Below are 23,667 nucleotides of genomic sequence, written 5' to 3' on the forward strand. Positions count from 1 at the left end.
AGCACTCATGCTGGTGCCATGAAAAAAAGGAACTTGTGCTGGTGCCACACAAAAAACATCTGGGCCTGTGCCAGTCTCATATAAAAGCACACATGTCAGTGTCACATAGAAAACATCCATGCCATTGCTATGTCAGAAGCACCCAATTTACTCTGTAAAGTGGTGGTCATTAAGAAGGACATCCAGCCATATAAATCATGCCATAACAGACAAATCAGAGCCTGATGTAGCTCTCCGGTTAGCTAGTTTCTGTCAAACATTCTAACCTATACCAGCAAAGAAAATGGACATTAAATGATGATGATAATGATGATGATGAATTAACTAAATTTTTTATTTGATTAATCATTTTATCAACCAATTAGTCAGTTAAGGTCATCAAAGTTCTTTTGCCATCATTTGTGACCTCATCAATGACATGTCCTCTCTACCCCAGGTCTGCTTTGGGTCTGTGATTGACGGATCAACCAATTAATCAAGCAATCAATTGGTTAATTAGTTAAGTAATAACAACAACAACAACAGAAGTGAAATGGAACCAGTGCATGTGTTTATCGTTGGAATAATAACCTTCCCAAGATAAAACAAAATCTTTATTAGATTTTTCTGGAAATCTTTTAGTCACTGTGCAATGGCTATCACGTTAAAGTGTGGGATCACATTGTCATAAATAGAGCATTGAATTGAACATCTGAGTAAGGTGCATAACTCTGCTTGTTTAAGTTAATCTGACCAAAAACAAAAAAAAAGGAGAGAGAGAGAGAGAGAGAGAGAGAGAGAGAGAGAGAGAGAGAGAGAGAGAGAGAGAGAGAGAGAAAGAGAGAGAGTGAGTTTATTCTGGTCTTATTTCACAGTCAATAGGTTTCTGTAAAATTTTTCTCTTTTCCTTTCATTTACATCATGGAAATTAAGCATTTTATGATGAATAAAGGAGAATTAAGGTATAGCTATGTGGTTATTGAAGTGACTTTGCAACCTTATGGTATTAGGTATGATTCCACTGCATAAAAATTTGAGTAAGTGTCTGCTACTAAAACCTGAAGTTGAATAATACTTTATGCACAAAATATGACAAGCAGAAACAGTGCTGAAGCCCACTGTAAATAACTATAAACCTTACTGGGCTTACTAGTTTGATACTGGAAGGTGTTTATAAGCCATTTAAAAACACAAAAAAAACGTTAGAATTACTTCAACATTTAAATTTAATTTGTCAAAATATTTTCGTCGTTTTTAGACCGTGACCTGTTCACTGACAGATTCTAATGCAGCAGGGAATTTTGTCAGTGAACAGGTTGTGGTCTCAAAGCAACAAAAATATTGTAACAAACTAAATTTAAATGTTGAAGTGGACCTAATGGTTTTTGTGTGTTTTTAAATGGCTTATAAACACCTTCTACACTGCAATTGTTTTCATTTCAGCACACAATCTCAGATCAGGTCACTTGCTATGCAAGTACATCTCCATAACAGTTTGATACTATTTGGGAATAATTCAAGACAGCTTACAATTCTGATGACAAAAAGCTTAAGTGGTCATTTAGGTAAGGAAATAAAAAATCATCGTGAAGAAACCCACAGTAACACCTCTGCTCAAGCTGTATTAACAAAGATCTGAGCTCAGCAATACTGTGTAATAAATGATAACTTAATGATACTAAGCTGTTGAACTATATACAGTTGCAAACCATGGCTTCTCCTACACTAGTAACGTGTATCTAGGCAGACTACAGTTTTAATAAATATCTGTAATATAAAACAATGTATTGAATTGCACAAAAGCTTGATTGTTCCTCTGATAAACCAATATTTGAGCCAGTGGAGATTCTATATCCAAGTAAATATTCTAGTTTATAAAACGATAGCATAGGAAAACTGATGTACAAAATTGGTTTCAAATTTTAGCACAAGACCATCAATTGCAAGGAGGGGTTAGTTGATCACACTGACCCCAGTACACAACTGGTACATATTTTATCGACGTTAACAGGATGAAAAGCAAAGTTGACCCCCTTATTCAGAACATAAAGTCGTAAAAAATGCCGCTAAGGATATTTGTCCAATGTGCTAATGATTCTGGTAGCTCACCACCTTAACCAGATGTACAATACTGATTTTAAATTTTGGCATGAGGCAAGCAATTTGGAAGGAGAGAATAAGTCGATTACATTGAGCCCAGCACTCAACTGATACTTATTTTATTGACCCTGTATGGATGAAAGGCAAAGATGACCTCAACGGAACTTGAACTCAAAACATAAAGATGGACGAAATGCTGTTAAACATTTTGCTTGGCACATTAATGAATCTGCCAGCTTGCTGCCTTAAACTGATGTACAATATTGATTGGCAAATGAATAAGCAAATGAAACAAAGTATTGAATAAAGAAATTGCAACTTACACATTAGGTTCCAATGTGGTAAGGTCGATAGTGGCTGACCCCATTGAGTCATCATGCATTGCTCGATCATAGTCAAATACCTTTATACTAAGTGGCTTTAAAACATCTTCAACTGGGATTGTAAATTTCTCGTCCCAATGAGGATTAAGATTTTTATATATTATTCGGCTTTTATGAAGTAGTTTACTATCAATTTTGAATTTGACATATGGATCACTTGTTCCTGAAAAGAGAAAACATTGTTGCTCTATCATTATGTTTAATGTAAATTCAATAAAAAAATTTTTTTATATTTTTTATTAAAATATAAATCAATAAAATAAATCAATAATGAAATAACAAACAATAATTCTATATCTTCAGCATGTTCATTAACCCTTTTGATACAAACTTGCCTGAAATTGCTGCTTCTTCTATGATACAATTTAAAAATTATAAAGTGGTCTACATCAAAACATTCCATCAAAATTTCATGTTAATTTATGTTTCAAACACCAGCTTATTAACGACAAGGTCATTTTACTGACTGCATTATTTTCAAAATTAATTGAAACAACAGAAATATGATAACAAAAGGGTCAAAATGATGTAAATTCAAACTTTCAAACATTCCATCAAAATTTCATGTTAATTTATGTTCCAAACAAGTTATTTTACAAAATTCTTTATTATTTTCAAAATCAATTGATACAAAAGCAGTGTATTTCAACAGAAATATGGTAACAAAAGGATTAAAGTAGAGAGATACAAGTATATTAATACATATGTACTCCCAACTGAAACAATGACTAATGTAATCTAATTTTCATGGTACCTAAACTAATTTCAACTACATGTTTATTTGCTTTTTTTATTTTGATCTGTTATCACATTCACATCTAATTCTCCAAGTTTATTGCAACATTATTGAACAAATGAGTTTAATTATATCTTATTTCCTAAGAGTTATTAACACTGATGGAAAATATTTTGAAGTGTTATGCTTATGTAATTCTAATGAACCTTTAAATATTTTAGCTGAAATTTTAGCTTGCTTTTTTTTTTTCATTTTTTTTCCCTTCTGTGACCAAAAAAATAAAATCAGAAAAAGTCAAATGTAAAGTTATAGAGAGACAATAATTTAACAGTAAGAGTATCAAACTCAATACAATGATAGATTTCAATGGATTAGATTTGAATTCTTATTTTTATAAGTAACCATCTCTTCTAATGAATTGTTATTCTAAGTTCAAACTTTGACAAAATGGACAAAACATGAGTAGCAGAGCAGGAGAGATAACTAAAGTGTTACATGACCATACATGGTAGTTTAAATTTTATGGATCAGCACCAGGGGTGTGATCCTTTGTTGTCATAAGCATCCTTAATTATAATTGACAAAATTAGGTAGGATTCAATTAGAAAACAGTAATGCACTCAATTTGGTGACATACACAATTTGTTCCAGAAGTCTAACATTGAGCCTTTACTTCAAAATACATCACTCGGAATTCTAAGGTACAAAACTTAGAACTATGAAGCATTTAGTCCAGTAGTCTGTCATTAAGCTTTATTTCCACGACTCTACAGTTACAGATGAGTATTTACTGAATTAACACTTCTCAATTTCTTCTTTTTTAGTTTAATTTAGTTAGTCCACCCTATACATGCCTAAGCAGTTTTCTTCCAGAGTTTTAGATCATTTGCATGTTGAGGGTCTTCCCAGCATCAGTTGATAGCCTGTAGGTCCTGAAAGATTTTATGCCAAGTGGTCCAAACTCTACATCTTTTTGTTCATCCTGGTGATGTACATCTTACTGCTGTTTTTGGACACTGATGATCTAACTGTCACAAGATGAAAGCAGTCAGTTACTTTCATCATTTTGTTACTCTGTCATTGAGTTTTTTATCTCAATGTTCTTAAAGTGAACAGAAAACATTAAATAGAAAAAATTTATATCTTTATATCTTTTACTTGTTTTAGTCATTAGACTGCAGTCAGGCTGGGACAACCCGCTGAAGAACTTTTCGTCACATGAATCAACCCCAGTTCTTATTTTTTTAAGTTTGGTACTTACTCTAGTGGTCTCTTATAGCAAGCTGCTAAATTATAGGGACACACACATACACATATACAGTGGATGCCTTTCAGTTTCTGTCAACCAAATCCACTAAAAAGACTTTGATTAACTTGAGGCTAGAGTAGAAGATACTTGGCCAAGGTGCCACACAGTGAGACTAAACCTGGAACCGTGTGGTTGGAAGTAAGCTTCTTCTTACCACACAGCCATGCCTGAGCCTATGTGAATATTTTAAAAATAAAATCAACAATACTATCAAATTTTTAAGATGTATTACTTGGTACTACAAAGTTCTTATTTTATTATCTAAGAGATGTAAAATTTTCATAAGAACAAATGGAAGTGTTTTTTAGTCTTAAAGTATTAAGATGTATTCTAAGAGGCAATGTTTTGATTTAGCTAAAATCAATAGCACTTTTTCAGAAGTTAACTTATCTTCATAGTTTTACTGCAAGGTACTTATGAATAATTTCTGCATATAAAATCCCAATCTATTTTATACATTAACAATCACAACCTATTTCATACATAAGTTATTCATGCTAAATATTTAATCTTTAATCTCTTACTTGATTCAATCATTAGAACCTGAGGCCATGCTGGGGCACCGCTTTGAAGGTATTTATGTTTTACTTTTTAAAGTTTGATACTTATTTTATTGGCCTCTTTGCCAAACCAGACTTATGGGAATTTAAACAAATCAACACTGGTTGTCAAATGGTGGGAGCAATAATCACAAAGACACACACACATAAATACACACACACACACACACACACACACACATACACACAAAAGGTAATTTTTATCTGCACTTAAAAGTGGATATTGTGTTAGAACACAAAATACTCTGATAGTAACCATGAGACTAACTCAGGTTTTTGGTGCATATTAGCACTCTTATTTACCATTGCTAGTGGAGAGATAAATCATCCACTACTGCCACTGTTGAGACTATTAAATCACAATATTTAGACCTACTTTGACCTTGTCAATGGTAGACACTAACACAAAATCCACTTTTAAGTGGGGATAAATATTACCTTTTGGTATTAACACTGTTTCTGTTGGAAGGTGGTGAACTGGCAGACACGTGAGCAGGCCAGGTGAAATGCTTAGTGGTATTTCATCTGCCATTACGTTCTGTGTTCAAATTCTGCCGAGGTCGACTTTGCCATTGATCCCTTCGGGATTGATAAATTAAGTACCAGTTATGCACTGGGGTTGATGTAATCGACTTAATCCCTTTATCTGTCCTTGTTTGTCCCTTCTATGTTTAGCCCCTTGTGGGCAATAAAGAAATAAGAAACGTTAGCACACCAGGCAAAATGCTTAGCGGTATTTCGTTTGTCTTTACATTCTGAGTTCAAATTCTACTGAGGTCAACTTTGCCTTTCATCTTTTGGGGTCGATAAATTAAGTATCAGTTGCATACTGGGGTCAATCTAATTGACTGCTCCCTTCCCCCAAAATTTCAGGCCTTGTGCCTAGAGTAGAAAATACTGTTTCTGTCGCTAATAATTATTATTTAATAAATATGTATGTATACGACTGGCTACTCCACAGTTCCTGCAGGCTAAATTCATTCACAGGGCATTGGTTGGCCTAGGGCTATAGTAGAAGACACTTGTCCAGGGTGCCACACAATTGCACTGAACCTGAAACCATATAATTGGAAAGCAAACTTCTTAGCTACAAAGCTAGCCACACATTCAGTGGTATTGGAGGTTAAATCATTTATTAATTTGCTTCTAGTACGATTCTTAGCACTATATATTTTTCATCACAAGAGGATGAAAACTAAAGTTAATCTAAGTTGGTCTCGAAGTCATTAAGTAAAAAAGAAAAGAGACTTAGTACTGCAATGCAATAAATCTAATACCTTACACTCATGCAGCATATCATCCCTCTTTATGTTCGGAGTTCAAATGCTACCGAGGTGCACTTTACCTTTCATTCTTTTGGGGTTGATAAAATAAGTACCAGTTGAGCATTAGGGTTGATGTAATCAACTTATTCACTTGCCCAAAATTGCTGGCCTTGAGCCAAAATTTGAAACTAATATTTAGTTACATTCTGGGTTCAACTCTGGCCAAGGGAACTTTATCTTTCATCCTTCCCGAGTCAATGAAAATAGAGTACCAGTCAAGTACTTAGTAGCAATTTAACTGATGAAACCCTTCCACAAAATGTGTGGTCATGTGTCAAGGTTGAAGGAAAAAAAATCAATATTAGCATCAGAAAATAGACTGCTTCCCATTATAGAACACAAGAAGGTTTTCTTATACCAGATGCAATATATTTGCATCTCTATACTGCTGCTGGTGCTACTGCCACCACTACTGTTACTTGCTTCTTCATGTACTACTACTACTACTACTGCTAAAACAAGTCATAATTCATTCAGGATCCTTGAATAATTATCATGTAATTCAGTATCTTTAGATGACCAATTTTATTTTGTTAGCAGATGATGGACTACAATTAGAAGCTGATTTATAAATTTGTGTTTGTTATTCTCTGGTTAAACAGTTCCAATTTGAAGTTGTCCTCTGTTGCAAAATAATCATTATGTCGGCTTCATTACAATTTGAGTGATACAAATGATTTGTTGATGTGGGTTGTACTGTATTCCTCTCCACAACCAACCCCACCATCTACAGCACTAAGTACTTTGTCAGCTTGGCTTTCTTTGACATTGAGTAATTTTAGAGGAATTTTAATATCTATTTTAAGCATCATTATAACATCTATTTTGCTGTGTTGGGATATGCTGGATGGGTCTACTGTATATATTTATTTGTTTCACATTTGTCTTTCCATGATAACATAGGCCTAGAAGAATATATCATTGAGGCATCATTTTACAACCAAATGCCCTTCCTGTTGCTAACCATTACTTGTTTCTCAAGCAAAGGATCTCTTATTACACATCTTCAAAAGGACTAAGTCAATGAGTGATTTGTTGACAGGGAAATGACTACACTGTCACTGCTTGCATCCCAGTGATTTTGGAGAAGCACAAATGTAAACAAACAAATGTGCACATCTATACATATTTTTTTTTTTATCATGTCATGTGTGAGACCCATATCCTGAAATTTAACCGTACCACTTCTCACGTTTTTTATCCCGCTTCTTCTGCTAAAAATACTTTCTACTGGCATGAACTAAACATTTCCATTTAGAATGGCAGGAAACTGTGGAAGAGGTAGGCCCAGGAAGACATGAGATAAAGTGGTGAAGTATGAACTTTGGATGTTGAGTCTCACAGAGGTGGTGACAAGTGATTGAAACCTTTGGGGATTTGCAGTACTTGAGAAAATACATCAAGCTGTGACTGGTGCCTTTGACATGCCAGAGATACATAAAAGGCACCTGTACCAGTGGCATGTAAAACGCATCCATGCTGGTGACACATAAAAGGCATCCACTACATATTGTGGAGTGGTGGGCATTAGGAAGGGCATCCAGCCACAGAAACTGAGTCAAAATAGACTGGAGCCTGGTACAGTTTACCGGTTCCAGTCAGACCATCTATGCTAGCATAGAAAACAGATGCTAAATGATGATGAGGATAATGATGATGAATTCAATGTCTCTTTATACATATTACACGTTCATACCAGCACAGTCATTTCTCCTGTATACACTGGCTGATGCTTTTAATGCCTAGTCAATCTCCAAATTCATTTGTATTCTGCTTTTCATACACATTGATGTTACAAATCCATCATGTTAAGCTCTTTAAATTTCTCTTCAGCCTCTGCAGATTTTCTATATTGAATGTTCTGGTCTAATTATGAGGCATAATCATATTTCTTACATAAACTTCAAATAGCCTTCCTTTTGCTATTAACAAAGGTATTAGCATCATGAATTTCATTTTTCTTATTTTCACTATAACCACCTCCATCATACAATACTCACAGTTATGCCGATAATACCACACTTCGATCTTCCTTAACATTTTGCATACATGCATCATCAATATACACCCTAAACACATCATTCCAGACTTGTACAGCTTCTATGAACAGAGACTGTAAGAACAGCCTTCAATGACAACATGACATCAACTCTTCTTCAAAGTACAAAGACACAATCACTACATATATTAAAGAAACAGTCTTGTACCATTCTCAGATTACATATACATACATACACACACTATATATATATATATATATATATATATATATTGCTAATATTATACATATAATATTTCAAACTATAAACCACTTAAAGCTGCTATAAATACAAGGCCTTGAAATTGCCAATAATTATTGAAATCTCCAATAATTGCATAAAATGAATCTGCTTTTAAATAGTTTCTGATTTCTCTGTTTCCTTGTTAAGTTATTGATAATTTGTATTACCAGCACTGACTTCATTATCGTAAAAACATTTGTCATTGTCAGAATTCAATGATTCCGGCAATAGTTATTTTAATGTTCTTTTGCTCTTGGGATATAGTATAGAAAAATCACATCACTGTGTGGTTGAAAAGTTCGCTTTTCAGCCACATGGTTTCTGGATTCAGTTCCATTGTACAACACATCTGGAAAGTGCTTTTTACTATAACCTTGGACCGACCAAAGCTTTGTCACTGAATTTGGTAGAGGAGAACCAAAAGACCATCATTCATACGTGTGTGTGTGTGTGTGTGTGTGTGTGCGTGCGTGCGTGCGTGCGTGCGTGTGTGTGTAAAGGGTATGAAATCAAACTGCAACTGTTGGTGAGTGTTCCAGTTTAGGAATTCTGGAGTTGTGGGGAGTATAGATTCACCCTTCAATTGCATTACTCCTAGGTCCATTCTGACATGGAACAGTAGTACCTGTCAAGGAACCATACATGGGTTAAATAGATTTCCCAGGAGTAGAGGCAGCTCCTTTTATTTTTGTCAAAGTCACAAAGAAGACAGTACTTCTAGGAGAAAGGTATTCTGACATAAAACTTGCAGTCAAAATTGTATCAATCATCTTCCAATGCTTGCGACTGGAACCTGCTAGGACAACCAAGAGAGTGGCAAAAGTGTTATACAAGCTTTTGTCACTTAAAACCATTGTTTTGTGATCTGTTGTGTATTTTGTAGTCCTACAGTAATGGACATGTTGCATGAAATGTCATATCCATACATATGTAAGCAGGAAAGTAAATCAGAACAATCAGACTAAATAATATATGGCTATCATCTGACAAAATGAAGCAATCACCATGTATATATGTGTGTGTGTATCCACAATCACTCATATGCAAAAGTGCAGTGATCTGCATTGTTTTTAGTTGCTTCTGTCAAGAAACCATCCTTTGAAGATGTATGGGGTAAGTGATCTCTCAGTTGAAATTCAAAGGAAAGGTGTCCAGTTGTTAAACAATGACTCAACATATTTGTCTAACCCATGCAAGCAAGAGTGAGAAAGAAAAAAAACAGGAGAGCTTAGCAAAATATGTTTTGAGACATTCATTAAGAAATATTTACGTTTCATGAAACAGAGACTACACAGTTATGTACTAATTTCACAGATAATCTTTATCCTAAGCAATGCATTCTTTGGACATTGTATACAACAGGCAACTTTTAATACTCGATCAATTTCTTTCAACTCTACTGAAAATATTATTAATAAAGAGAACAGAATGATTTAGCTGTGTTTTGCTGCCTGAAATAGCATATTGCGAAGCAGTTATATTTAGTATGAAATCTACATCTAAAGAAAAACGTTTTTAAAAGAGGCTTGCTCATAAAAGCTAACTTCAGTTTCACTGATGCAGTAGCTTGCTTTTCTGGCTAATACAACTGAAATCTTTTTAGCTACAATGTAGTCCACATACTCTTAAATAATCTTACAATAATTGGATGATTGAAGATTTAATGAAATCGTCAATATTAGCTTAAAGCAGACAGTATTTACATTAACAGTTTTTCATACAGCTTCTGGCACGACTGCTTATCTTTAGGGGATAATTTCACTCTTATGACGTCAATTGATCACATTTTAGAAATTCACTTGGAGAATTTCACAATGTATCTGAATGTGTAACTTATTCAATACTGTACTCTCTCTAGTCTAAAACTTAGATGACAAATAAACCATGCAACACCACATTACACTAAAAGAACTGACACCAACGGAAGCTTTTTTTTTACAGTTTAGAAATATGAACTCAGTGTTCTTTGATCATATTTATAACCTTTTATTTAGATACATCTCTTTCATGTTAATGACAACATATATTTCTATCACTCATTTATATAACCTCATTAAAATATTTAAAGCTAGTCATCTATCTTTAAACGTATTAGATCTTATATCATCTAAAAAATATTATCAATATTTGTTGTCAAATGAGAGAAGCAACAAATTGTTATCATCATCATCATCAACATTTAATGTCTATTTTCCATGCTGGCATGGGTTGGACGACAAGATTATTAATATTACCTTTGTGTAAATCACATATTTATAATGTTCCTCCTGACATGTGTTACCTAACAGGTAATTCTTTTCTTAATCCCTGTATAGTTCTAAGAGACTCGAATTAACAAATGTCATCATCTGCTTCTTGATGTAAGGGAACTGGAATAAATTGAACTGCAAAAGCTTTGAAACATTGAACTTAATGCTTGTTTCGAATTTTCTGTCATATTAAAAAAAATGGTGCTCATCAGAATCTTTAAGACAACAACTGCCAGTCAAAATACAGACAGTGTCCTGGCCAACTCAGGAACACATTACATTTAGACCATGACATCTGATCTAAATTTCATTTTACCTCTCATCTGAGATGGATGATTAGGACATAGGGTGGTTGCTTCATTTGAGCTGCCGAGAGCTTAAAATAGGATTGGAGGAATGTAAATAAGTACACTAACATAGAGGAAATCCATGGTGACCTCACATTTTTACATGGATAGATGGAGGTGGCTAGTGTTGTGATAGAAAGATAGGAAAATATTGTGGTGATGAGGTGCCAGACATATCCTCAAGGTAACATGTCCAGGAAGATGAACGAGAAAAGGAAGTTGATTTCAGTGACTAAATCTTTCAAAGTGGTACCTCAGCATAACCACAGTCCAATGAGTGAAACAAGTAAAATGAATATAAGAGAGAGGGGGGGGGGGTGAGAGAGAGCGTCTCATAAAGCGAGATTTATATATCTTAATTTGCAGAGGAATTTGTAATGGGTAGTTTAGCTTAATCAGTCAAAGCATCGTGACATGTAATCATGGTGATGTGAGTTCGAGTCCACAGCTAGCCACCTACACTTTTCTCTGCAAAATAGGGGTAGTTTATCCTGTTCAGGCTATATTATTAGCATTATTCTGCGATTGAGAATTTAAAATCACTTCTTTAACTTTCACAAATATATATATATATACACACACATAAATATACATACATATATATATATATATACACACACAAATATATATATACACACATAAATATATATATATATACACACATATATATATATATATACATACACATACACAAACACACACGTGTGTACATGTACAAACACACTGTATAGTTTCATGCTATCCATTCTTGAGAGTATAGATTTTTAGTTTGGGCCAAATGCCAAAAGTTTATGGGATATATGTATATACAATTGAATCCAATCTAGTATGTAACAGGCAATTACTTTATTGAATCTACAAAGATGAAAGCGCAGACAATCCTGTTGGGATTTGAACTTTGAATGTAAAGGAACCTAGCAAAACATCATTTATAATTCTCCAACTCATTAACCTATTTATTTACAAAAAAAAAAAAATCCACCTGCCTCTTGTTTACCAGTCAAGGCTGCGACAATTTAAATGGTGCCAAGTTTGCCTCTTGCTCACTGAAATATGTATGTGTAAACATAACAAATATCAAACACATATTTCTTTACCGCATTATGTAATAATCCTTTCTACTAAAGGCACAAGGCCTGAAACTTTGGGGGAGGTGGAGCTTGTAAATTACATCGACCCCAGTGTTTCACTGGTACTTAATTTATTGACCCTGAAAGGATGAAAGGGAAAATCTACCTTGGCGGAATTTGAACTCAGAATGTAAAGATGGGCAAAATACCGTTAAGCATTTTGTCGAGCATGCTAACGATTCTGTGCCAGCTTTCCACCTTAATTGCATTCATCATCATCACCATCGTTTAACGTCCACCTTCCATGCTAGCATGGGTTGGACGATTTGACTGAGGACTGGCAAACCAGATGGCTACACCAGGTTCCAATCTGATTTGGCAGAGTTTCTACAGTTGGATGCCCTTCCTAACGCCAACCACTCCGAGAGTGTAGTGGGTGCTTTTACGTGCCACCGGCACCATACCTTCTAGTTTTGTCCTCTAGCTATCTTTAGTGAGTTAACTGGCACTCTGTCAATTACAAGGAATAGGGTTCCAGTTGATCCAATCAACAGAACAGCCTGCTTGTGAAATTAATGTGTTTGTGGCTGAACACTCCACAGAGATGCGTACCCTTAACATAGCTCTCAGGGAGATTCAGCGTGACACAGAGTGTGACAAGGCCAGCCCTTTGAAATGCAGGTACTACTCATTTTTGCCAGCTGAGCAGACTGGAGCAATGTGAAATAAAGTGTCTTACTCAAGGACACAATGTGTCACCGGGAATTGAACTCACAACCTTACGATTGTGAGCCAAATACCCTAACCACTAAGCCACGTGCCTTCACATTGTGAGTAAATAGGTAAGTGTAGATACTTGTTTTCAAATCTGCACTCATTGGATATAGAAAGTGGTACCATAACATGGGTACCATCAATTTAGTTTTATTATCAGATAATATTTATTTGTCATATATAATATTATTTGTCACATATAATACAAAGTCACTTGCTTCTTGTTTGCAGATCCATTAATAGGGGGAGGGGGACACTGCTTACATTAACAAAAATACACTTGACTAAAAACAAAACCTGACCTAAACCAAGAGACCCTCTATGTGGTCATTCAACCATGTAGAAACAGCAGTAAATATCTCTCAGATCACAACCTACCTGTTTAAGAAATGAAAGAACACACTGTTGTATAATGTAGTTCTAGAAATATTAAGTCTGGAAAGAAGACAAAATGAGTATAGTTAAAACTTGTTTGATTGTCGGTCAGTTGGATCAAGGCTGACCTGATGACAAACAACAAAATTCAACACAGTGTTGGATTGGATTTTGTTCAGATCATATGAAACCTATATGAGAACACTTAATGAGAAAATAAATATAAAAGAAGACTTATTTCTACCAAGGAGCATTAGTAAAAAGTTTCCTTGAAGGTTTGTGTTGAATTTTGTTTTCTGTTAACAGTTTTATTAGCATATTTTTGTTAACACACACTGCCATTGTTTCACTTCATTTTTAAAAATAATGAGGAATTTAGTAAAATATTATTTTGCTATTATTAAGTTTGTGTTTGGGACATAGATTAACATAAATTAAAATGAAAATTTGATGGAAGATCTTAGTTTACATCACTTTAAAAAAGCAAGTTTGTGTTATTGAGCCAAAGGTGGCTTTAGACAGGTTTGCATTAAAAGGGTTAAAAGGTATAAAATCAAGAAGTGAGTATATACATCTTACAAATTTTTAAGCAAAAGAGTATCTGAAAATTAAAGTAAATTAAAATGTACAGAAATTCCAAGAAGCCAATTCTTCATCTTGAAGATAATTTCAAACCAACCACAGATGAAATGTTTTTAAAAGGGTTTTGAATACAGTCATAATGATCTATGTTTAGACAATAGAAAATAGAAGCTTAATAAGTCTACCAGGAATGTCAAATGTTCAACTACAGTAAAATCATTCCTTTTTATGTTGGTTTTACATATTAAGGAAAACATTTCAAATATACTATCTTTAGTCCTAATTTACAAAATTGCTATTATTTTCTAAAATGTTCTCTGTGTTGGACAAACTACTATCAAGATGTACAAAATCATGTCAGTTAAATATTGCTATCTCAAAATCCAAACTTATCGTTAAAGACACTAACAAAAGCATTTCTTTTACATCTTCAAATAATACAACTATTCCTTGAGTTCATGTACACAATTTTACCTCTTGACAGCTGCCTGAGTGTAAAATTAAGAACATATGCTGTGAATCCCTATTGATATGAATTTCTTCAAATAAACAAGTCTTCAATGGTTTGTTTTTATTGAAATTAGCCATTTTAATACATTTTCCATTAAACCGCACATATTTTTGTAACATGTATCCCTACACAGAAGCAATAAATATGTTTAACATTGGAATTTTGCTATTTTAGCAAGAGAAAACCTCTTAAAGAACCTACCAAAGATGGAGCCCCATCAGTATAAATTCTAATGCATGACTTGCATAAAAAAAAATTCTATTTTCCAAAGTATGAAGATAAACTATTGAAGCCATCTTTACAGCCTGAGCTGTAAAGCAGTAACAAATAAATATGACTGTAGCATGTTAAAGTAGCAATAATGTTAAAGTAGCAATAATGTTAAAGCAGCAATAAATAAATATGACTATAGCATGGGAGACATGTGTTAGCCATTCAAAATGCATGAAGACTTCACTTAAACATTTATCATTTGGGGCAAAGTATTGAAGGCCGATCTCAAGACGCTGAGCCTTACAAAGAAGATGACAGAGGACCGAGATATGTGGCACGTTGCTGTGCTCAAGACCTGCCCACTGCAACAGAATTGAGATCCTAAAACATGTGCCACATACAAAACATTGGTATGGGTGCTGGTGCCATGTAAAAAGCACTGGTGGTGGTGCCACATAAAAAGTACTGGTGTTGGTGCCATATAAAAAGCACCCAGTACACTCTGTAAAGTGGTTGGCATTAGGAAGGACATCTGACCATAGAAACCAAGTCAAAATAGAATATGGAACCTGGTGCAGGCCATGGTCTTTCCGGTTCTTGTCAAGTTGTTCCAACTCATGCCAGCATGGAAAACAGGCGTTAAATGTTGATGCTGCTGCTGATGATGTCAAAATTTTCTTTGCACAAACTGCAACCTGATTACTGACAAGGCTATACTGCATTTCTTGTGAGTGACCAGATCACAATCCGTGCGACAAAGATTTTGACACCATGTTACAAACAAAACGTGTTTACATGAAGTTAACAGTGTTTGTGTGTTTCTGAATGGCTAATTAATACATATCCTCTATGCTGCAATCATTTTAGTTTCAACACGTGGTCTCAGACCAAATCATTCACATGGCAAGTACATCTCCAAATTGAATAAAGTAAAATGAAATAAAACCTTATTTACAATTTATTATTTTTTTAATCTCTATCTCAATAAAATTAATAAATGTAAGTATTTAAGATTTGTTATTTAATGCCAATAGCTTTGTCAGCTTACAAAGTGAATTCTGTATTTTAAAATCTATTTCATCTATTTTCTTCCATATCTGCTGATGGATCCACTATTTGTCAATGTATCGTATTATCTGAGAGGATTATTGTGATTATGCCTTGTTCTGATTCATTTCCCCAACACTGTTTTAACCAGCTTTCTGCAGGTGGGGAAAATAATTGATTCAAGTAAAGTGTGAAATGAGTGAGAGAGAGAGAAAGTGTGTTTGTGTGTAAGTGTTTCCACGTGTGCATGTGTGTGTGAATGCTTGTATGTGTGCACGTGTGAGTGCTTGTATGTGTGCATGTATGTGTGTGTGTGTCTGCTTGTGTGTGTGTGTGAGAGAGTGAGAGAGGGAGTGCTTGTACGTATGTGTGTAAGTGCTTGTATGTGTGCATGTGTACACACACACAATCATTTCAGCTATCTCAACAAAAGTGGTTTAAGTTTTCTAAAACTGTTAACCTTTTCCAAATAGTCTCTTTTGATTGAATACATTGGTTTTCTTTGGAAATAGTTTAAATCTTTTCCTTGAAGATATGGCTATTTAGATGTAAAATATAAATATATTCTTAACTTGTTTGGTATCCATGGCTTCATTCGACATTTTTTTTAGCTACACACAATATACAGTGAAAAATGTTGATCATCATTTGCAATCCAAACAAGGCCAAAATTTAAATATCTATTGCAATATCAATGACTGAGCCATACCTTCATCTTATTAACATTAACCCTTTAGCATTTAAATTAGCCATGTCAAGCCGAAAGCTACCTTTTTTTTAATCTTCAAACTGGCCAGATCTGGGATTACCCTATAATTTTATTCTAGATATAAACAATCATGTCAATGAAATCTCAATGCTACAAAGTAATGCATGTCTAAATCAAATCAATGTGAATAAATAAGCATTACATTTGATTAAATAGTTAAGCCTTATTGCTTTTGAGGAATGTTCACTTTCAGATTCACAATCACCACTGCTATGTTTCTTCTTAATAAATAAACTTATCCGTTGTATGACTAAATATACTTGTCTTGGGCAGTTAACATTCAAGAATGGCACAATGGATGCATCATCATTGTTATCCTTCATTTCCCTTATCTAACGTTCATGATCCCCACTGGTATGGGTTAGATGGTTTGACAGGATCTGATAGGTCCAAGGATTGCATCATGCTCCAATGTCTACTTTGGCAGAGTTTCTATGGCTGGATGTTCTTCCTAATTCCAATTTCAACTGCTTTACAGTGTGTATTGAGTGCTTTTTTTTTTTCATGGCACCAGTACTAGTGAGGTCATCATGGAACTTGCAAGACTAAGATCCCATTCAACTAAGTGGAGTTAAGAGAAAGGGCTAAAAAAAAAACAGGTTTCTTGCTGTAGAGGAGCTATATGATTACTTACATTATAGATGAGAGCCATTTCAGAATATTGATATTGTAATCCACAATCTATCGCAATCTGCTCAGAAGTTTAATTTTAGGGTGTTTTACCTTTAGCAAACAAACTGGCCAAAGCAGACCTAAATAATCTACCTGTTTTGGGTTCAAATTGGCCACATCAGACCTCTCACAACTACCCTGCAATGTCATTCTAAAATTAAACAAATATATCATCGAAATCTCATGTAAGTATAATAATAATGAACTTATTGTATATAGTGCTCAGGTACTCTACAACTTATCAGAAAAAGTAACCAAAACTGCATGAAAAATACACAGAATATGAACGGGAAGTGAACAGTGAAAATGTCTTTTAAGAGGAGAAAAAAAAGTAAGGAAGAAAAAGAAATGGGGGGGGGCATCAGGTGTACTATTGGTGAATTTCAGGAAGCATGGAAGTTTTGAAGGATGTAATGTCTTGACAGCTAAAGACTGATGCAGATAGTTTATTCCATGCTTCAGCAATTCTGAGTGTGTAAAAATGTTTATCAAAAGGTATGATTAATTGAAGACAATGTGAATAAACAAGCATTATATTTGACAGAATAATCTGAATACTAAAGAGTTAAATTCGAACATGACAATGACCCAAAGCATGTGCTAGTAGGCTCGAGATTATCTTGATCTAAAACAGATAAATATATTACCCTCGCCTTCTCAATCAGCTGATATGAACCCCTTTGGTAGTTTAAGGGAAATTTTGAAAATTGGATTAAACGGAAAGAAATTTAAAATGGTTCCTGATTTAAAGACATTTATGATTAACAGATGAGGAGAAGTAACTGAAGAAACATGAAATGGTAGAATCATCAGTCAAAAAAAAAAAAGGAAGAAAAAACAATTTAAGGGACTAAAATTAGTCATACCAATTATTAATTGAAATTTTTTTTTCTTTTGACGTAGAGAATATTTACATTCAAAATAATTTTAATTTGATTAGTAAAAATGAAAATGATTGTGCAATTGAAAATTTACTTGTTTTCTATTAGCAACTTAATTTGTTTTATTATTTATTTTAAGTCTTATGATCAAAATCATAACTGATTTTTAAATTTTCATTTTACTTTTTATGCACTGTATGCAAATGACCGCATAAAAAACAGAAACCACAAACCACTCCCTCACTTCTATTCTGAGTTTAGTTTGGTTGACATGCTTACAGTTATATTCTGAATTATATATTAAAACTTATATTTAAAATTTCAGTTTGTATTTTGCATGTTCTTTTAGACATAATGTTTCTATTTTTGTCATACCCCAAGCTACATCTCATGGCACACCAGTGTGTCACAGAACTATGTTAGAAACCACTAATATAAGAGATACCCTCATAGGTTTTGTCTTAGCAATGGTTGATGTTTTAAGTGTAAATATTTAACCCTTAAGCATTTAAACTGACCATATCTGGCCCAAATATTTTATGTTCAAACCCATTTTATGTTCAAACCAGTCAGAACCAGCCTCTCACATCTGCCCTAGAATGTCATTCTAAAACTAAACAATTACATCATCAGAATCTTGAAGCCATAATTTAATACATGCTTAATTCAAAAGAATATGAATAAATAAGCAATGCATTTGACAGTAATCTGAGTGTTTAAGGGTTAAACAAAAAGCAAGATTATTTGGCTGCTAAGTTTCCCCAAACACTTGACAATTACGAGATAACAGTTTTTAGAAGACTTCCTCCTCTGCCAGTTTAAGTAAATTTACAGGCACACATCTGCACACACACATACACACATGTACACTTGCATAGGATGTAGAAACATCGACAAAAAGTTAGGTACTAGCAAGCTAAAACATGAACCCCAGCATAACCATTATCCTTTGCAGTTTAACCCTTTAGCATTTAAACCATCTATATCTAGTTTTATGTTTAAACTATCCAGATCTAGCGTCTCATACCTACCCAACAATGTCATCCAAAACATAAACAGTTACATCATCAAAATTTCAAAGCTACAGAATAATCCATAATTAATGCAAAACAATGTAAATGAATAAGTATTACATTTGGCAGAGTAATCTGAATGTTAAAGGGTTAAACTAAGAGGGGGTGTTTTGATTCAAAATTTTTCCCCATTCATTTTGTGTACATACATATTAACATATAAAAAGGGATAAAATATTTAATTTCTTTTCTAAACTGAAAATGAATTAAAACTTGAAATGGAAAAAAAAAATAACTGCACACTTTTTTTTTATGTGAATATCATTTTTTTTTTTCATAAATTCAGTGGCAGTTCATGTTAAAATTTCAAATTCAATTGTTGAAATTTTTTTAAATTTATTCACTCATAACCTACCATTAGCAAAAATCTGACATCATTTATTATTTTGTTTGCATAAAAATTAAAACACCTTAGATGTTATCAATTTGAAATTTCCTCAGTTCAAAAGAACACACGAATATATGTATTTTACTGCATCAAACAATTGTTTATTAATTAGAATGACAACTATTTGCAAGTCTCTCACAATTGTTTGTTAATAAGAATGACAACTATTTGCGAGTCTCACAATTGTTGATTCCCCTAATAAATATATAGCTAAATGTAAAAGAAAAAATATAATAAAAAATTTCAATGGAAAGACTTACCACAACTATCACGTATTACAAGATCTCTTCCTTCTTGGAGTAGTACAACAAGTTGAAAGAATGGATGCTGCAAAAGGTTGCTTTGATGTTGTCGAGATGAACCTTCCTGGAAAAACAGATAGAATAAATCTGATTATAATAATGGCTTCTTATATTGGCATGGAGCCTGGAGGGAGGAAACGAGAGAATTCTGACAATAATGTATTTCCTAATAGTATTAATGATGTGAAGTGGAATGGTTCTAATTGAAGAAGAAATTGGGCAGGAGTTAAATTTGTTTTCCAAAAATAACAGTTTCCTTGTACGAAAACACAGATGTTCAATTTAGTTTCTAGATTTTAGGAGTGATAACAAAAATTGTTATATTTTGATAGTGTGTGTGTATGTATGTGTGTGTGTGCATATGTGTGTGTTTGTGTTTATGTGTGTGCACGCTTGCATAGGTTGTGTAACTCTGCAAGTTTGGATAATTTTCTATAAAAAAGAAACAAAAGTAGACATTTTACAACTAGTTGTTGTTTAACCCCAAAGTAAGCCCTCGTAGAACAGGCCTATGATCAGATGTTCCAGCTATGACCCTCCTGCCTTTGTTTTTTGGGTTTTTTTTAGGTATCTTGGCCCATAGTATCCAATATTCTTTGGCAGATAACAGCTGGTCATCTGAGAGAGATTTAATTATTATCTATCGCAGAGCCTCTCCCAACATTTTCTGAATTAAATTACTGAAGGTACCCCCCGCCCCCATACACACATACATACATACATGCATAGACAGACAAATAGAAGTGGTGCCTCTAAAGATTAAGCATCTAAATAACAATTGATCACAATCCTTATTTTCAGGTCAAACAGTACAGTATAAACTATATCAAGAAGAATTATGTTTGACAACATCTACAGTGAAGTCAATAATATGTTTAAAAGGAAAGTACCCCCAAGGGAGCATTCTGCATATTAAATACACATGCTGTCAGGACTCACATAAATGATGTATGAAATTCAAAAACTTCAACTGAACAACAAGGAATATTAATGCAATCAGTAGACAAAAGGTCTCGTAAGGAATGTTTAAAATCTAACAATAAACAAGAAAGGTAACTCAAATAAAATCATATTTTAGTCAACTATCTTTTGGAAGCCACAATTACTAAAAATGAGTGAACTAGTTGCAGGAAGAATGATTCAAACAATTTTAATTTAAAGATCAGATATTTTGGGCAGTGAATTTAATATTGTGATGTAAAGTGCAGGACTGGCAAGGTGTAAAGGCATGGCTGTGTGGTTAAGAAGTCTGCTTGCCAACCATGTGATTTTGGGTTCAGTTTTACTTGACAGCACCATGTGTTTTCTACAATGGCCTCAGGCCAACCAAAGACTTGTAAGTGGATTTGGTAGATGGAAATCAAAAGTAGCCCCCCACCCCCACCCAACACACACATGTATATATGTGAAGGCACATAGCCTAGTGGTTAGGGTGTTGTACTCATAATCACTAGACTGTGGCTTCGATTCCTGGACTGGACAACACATTGTTATTCTTGAGCAAAACATTTCATTTCACGTTGCTCTGCAGTCTTTTCAACATCAGACATGTGGCACAGTTATGCAACCTATACAGATAATGTCAGTTTGATGGAGGGAGTGAGCTTATGTGAACACAAATATTTAAGCTCTATAAACAAATCATCTGTGTGGTTGTTCAGCAAGAAATTGCAAAAATTTCATCCATCATCTAATGACAGGAGAGTTCATAACATAACTATCTATCTATCTATCTATCTATTATATATGTATATAATTATAATATTTTTGTAAGATTTAAAACTTAGAAGCAGTCATTGTGTATTAACTAAAGAAAATAGTCTAATATTTAATTCTTTATTGCCCACAGGGGGCTAAACATAGGGTTTAAGTTGATTACACCGACCCCAATGCGTAACTGGTACTTATTTAATCGACCCCGAAAGGGTAAAAGGCAAAGTCGACCTCGGCGGAGTTTGAACTCAGAGCGTAATGGCAGATGAAAAACCGCTAAGCATTTCGCCCGGTGTACTAATGATTTTGATAGCTCGCCACCCTTAAAATAGTCTAATATTGGGGGCATATAAGCCCTCAACAGAAAAAAAGTGGGTTTTTCATACATGTGTGGCTCAGACTCACGCCTCTATGTTTTTTGCAACAAATGTGCTACAATTTACACCAACGTACCCACCTACTACTTCCCATCAGATTAAGAACCATCATTTCATAGAGTTGTTTTTTTATAAACAAAGTAGCATGTGTGATTTCTACAATGATTTGATAAGTATACCGAATTTTACAATTCTGTAAATAATTGTATTTTTTATAAGCTTTAAAGCTTATAAGCAGTCACCGTGTATTGATTATATATATATATATATATCAATTATGTTGATGTCATAAGGATTTATAAACTTTTGAGGGAACATGAAATAATTCTTTTATAGAATAGTGGATTTCAAAGAGGGTAAAGCATTAAATAATATGTAAATATTGGAGTTGAAAATGCCCTTTTGAATAGAAAAAAGTCAAAGGCAGCCCATGGAACAGAACCTGAAAGCATGTGGTTGGGAAGCAAACATCTTAACCACACAGTCATGCCTACACCTGACATCAAATTCTTGAGTTCAAATTCCGCCAAGGTCAACTTTGCCTTTCATTCTTCCGAGCTCGATCACATAAGTACCAGTTGAGCACTGGAGTCAATGTAATCGACTTACCCTGTCGCACCAAAATTCCAGGCTTTGTACCTATAGCAGAAAGCATATTAAATTTACTGCCCAAAGAATCTAATGTTTATTTTAAAACTATTTAATTATTCTTCCTGCTAGCAGAGAGCACATCTTCAGTAATTCCTGGCTTATGAAATCATAGAATGCCTGTCATATCTACAGGACATGTAGGCTGTTATCCATGAGCAGCCTTCACCTTTTTCTATCCAGAGACATTTTTTCAACGCAATATTAACATCCTGTTATTCATAACTTTATCACCCGCTTCAAGATTCTCTATTCTAAGTGTATGTATGTATGTATGTATGTATGTATGTATGTATGTATGTGTGTGTGTGTATATGTGCCCCTGGGTAGGGAATGCCTCCTGGTCTTGACATTATGTAACAGTTATAAATGGGCCCCACTATCATACGAATGATGTCAAATTTTTAACCCATGAAACCATGTGCAATCATGGATAAATACCCTTTCTCTTGGAGACAAGAAGGGCATCAGGCTTTAGAAAATCTACAGCAATGAAATTCCATCTGACCCATGCAAGTATAGAAAAGTGGATGTAAAACCAATGGTGATGATGATGATGATGTCATTAATTAGCAATCACTAATTTATAATATAAATATAAACAAAACAACTTATATCTCATAACTACAAATTCTTAAAAATTAATACAGTAATGTTTAAAAGTCAAGTGCATTGCAGTATCAATAAAAGAAGGTTTTCAAAATTTCTTTAACCTTTAAATACAATATATAAAATAAAACTACATATGAAAGCTTACACATTTTATACACAGCTCGTGACATTTCAACTCCCACTAATATCAACATTTTCATTGAGCGAATGATAACCATTGATATTTAACCTGAAGAATAATTTATTTCAAACGACCGATCATATAAAACTAAATGTCAAAAATATAAAAGAACACTCTGATCCACCTCACTGAGAATGTTTTTTTTTTTACATTTTTATACTTTTTTTTATATATTATTGCACCAGAGTTGATTTTTTTTTTTTTTTTTT

General features: G+C 33.8%; 1 protein-coding gene across 5 annotated transcripts in view; it reads right to left on the reverse strand.

Annotated features, from left to right (window-relative positions):
* The window catches only part of LOC106868836 (multiple C2 and transmembrane domain-containing protein 1), a 288,695-nt gene that overhangs the window by 45,063 nt on the left and 219,965 nt on the right, over positions 1 to 23,667 (reverse strand). For all 5 annotated transcript variants that reach the window (XM_052967390.1, XM_052967388.1, XM_014914262.2 and 2 more), the window contains 2 exons: positions 19,886 to 19,991; positions 2,403 to 2,625 (listed from right to left, as the gene is read on the reverse strand). In XM_052967390.1, the coding sequence (XP_052823350.1) occupies positions 2,403 to 2,625; positions 19,886 to 19,991 (329 nt within the window). The remainder of the gene's footprint in view (positions 1 to 2,402; positions 2,626 to 19,885; positions 19,992 to 23,667) is intronic.

Source organism: Octopus bimaculoides, chromosome 4, assembly GCF_001194135.2.
Source record: "Octopus bimaculoides isolate UCB-OBI-ISO-001 chromosome 4, ASM119413v2, whole genome shotgun sequence".
In the NCBI taxonomy this organism is placed as follows: domain Eukaryota; kingdom Metazoa; phylum Mollusca; class Cephalopoda; order Octopoda; family Octopodidae; genus Octopus; species Octopus bimaculoides.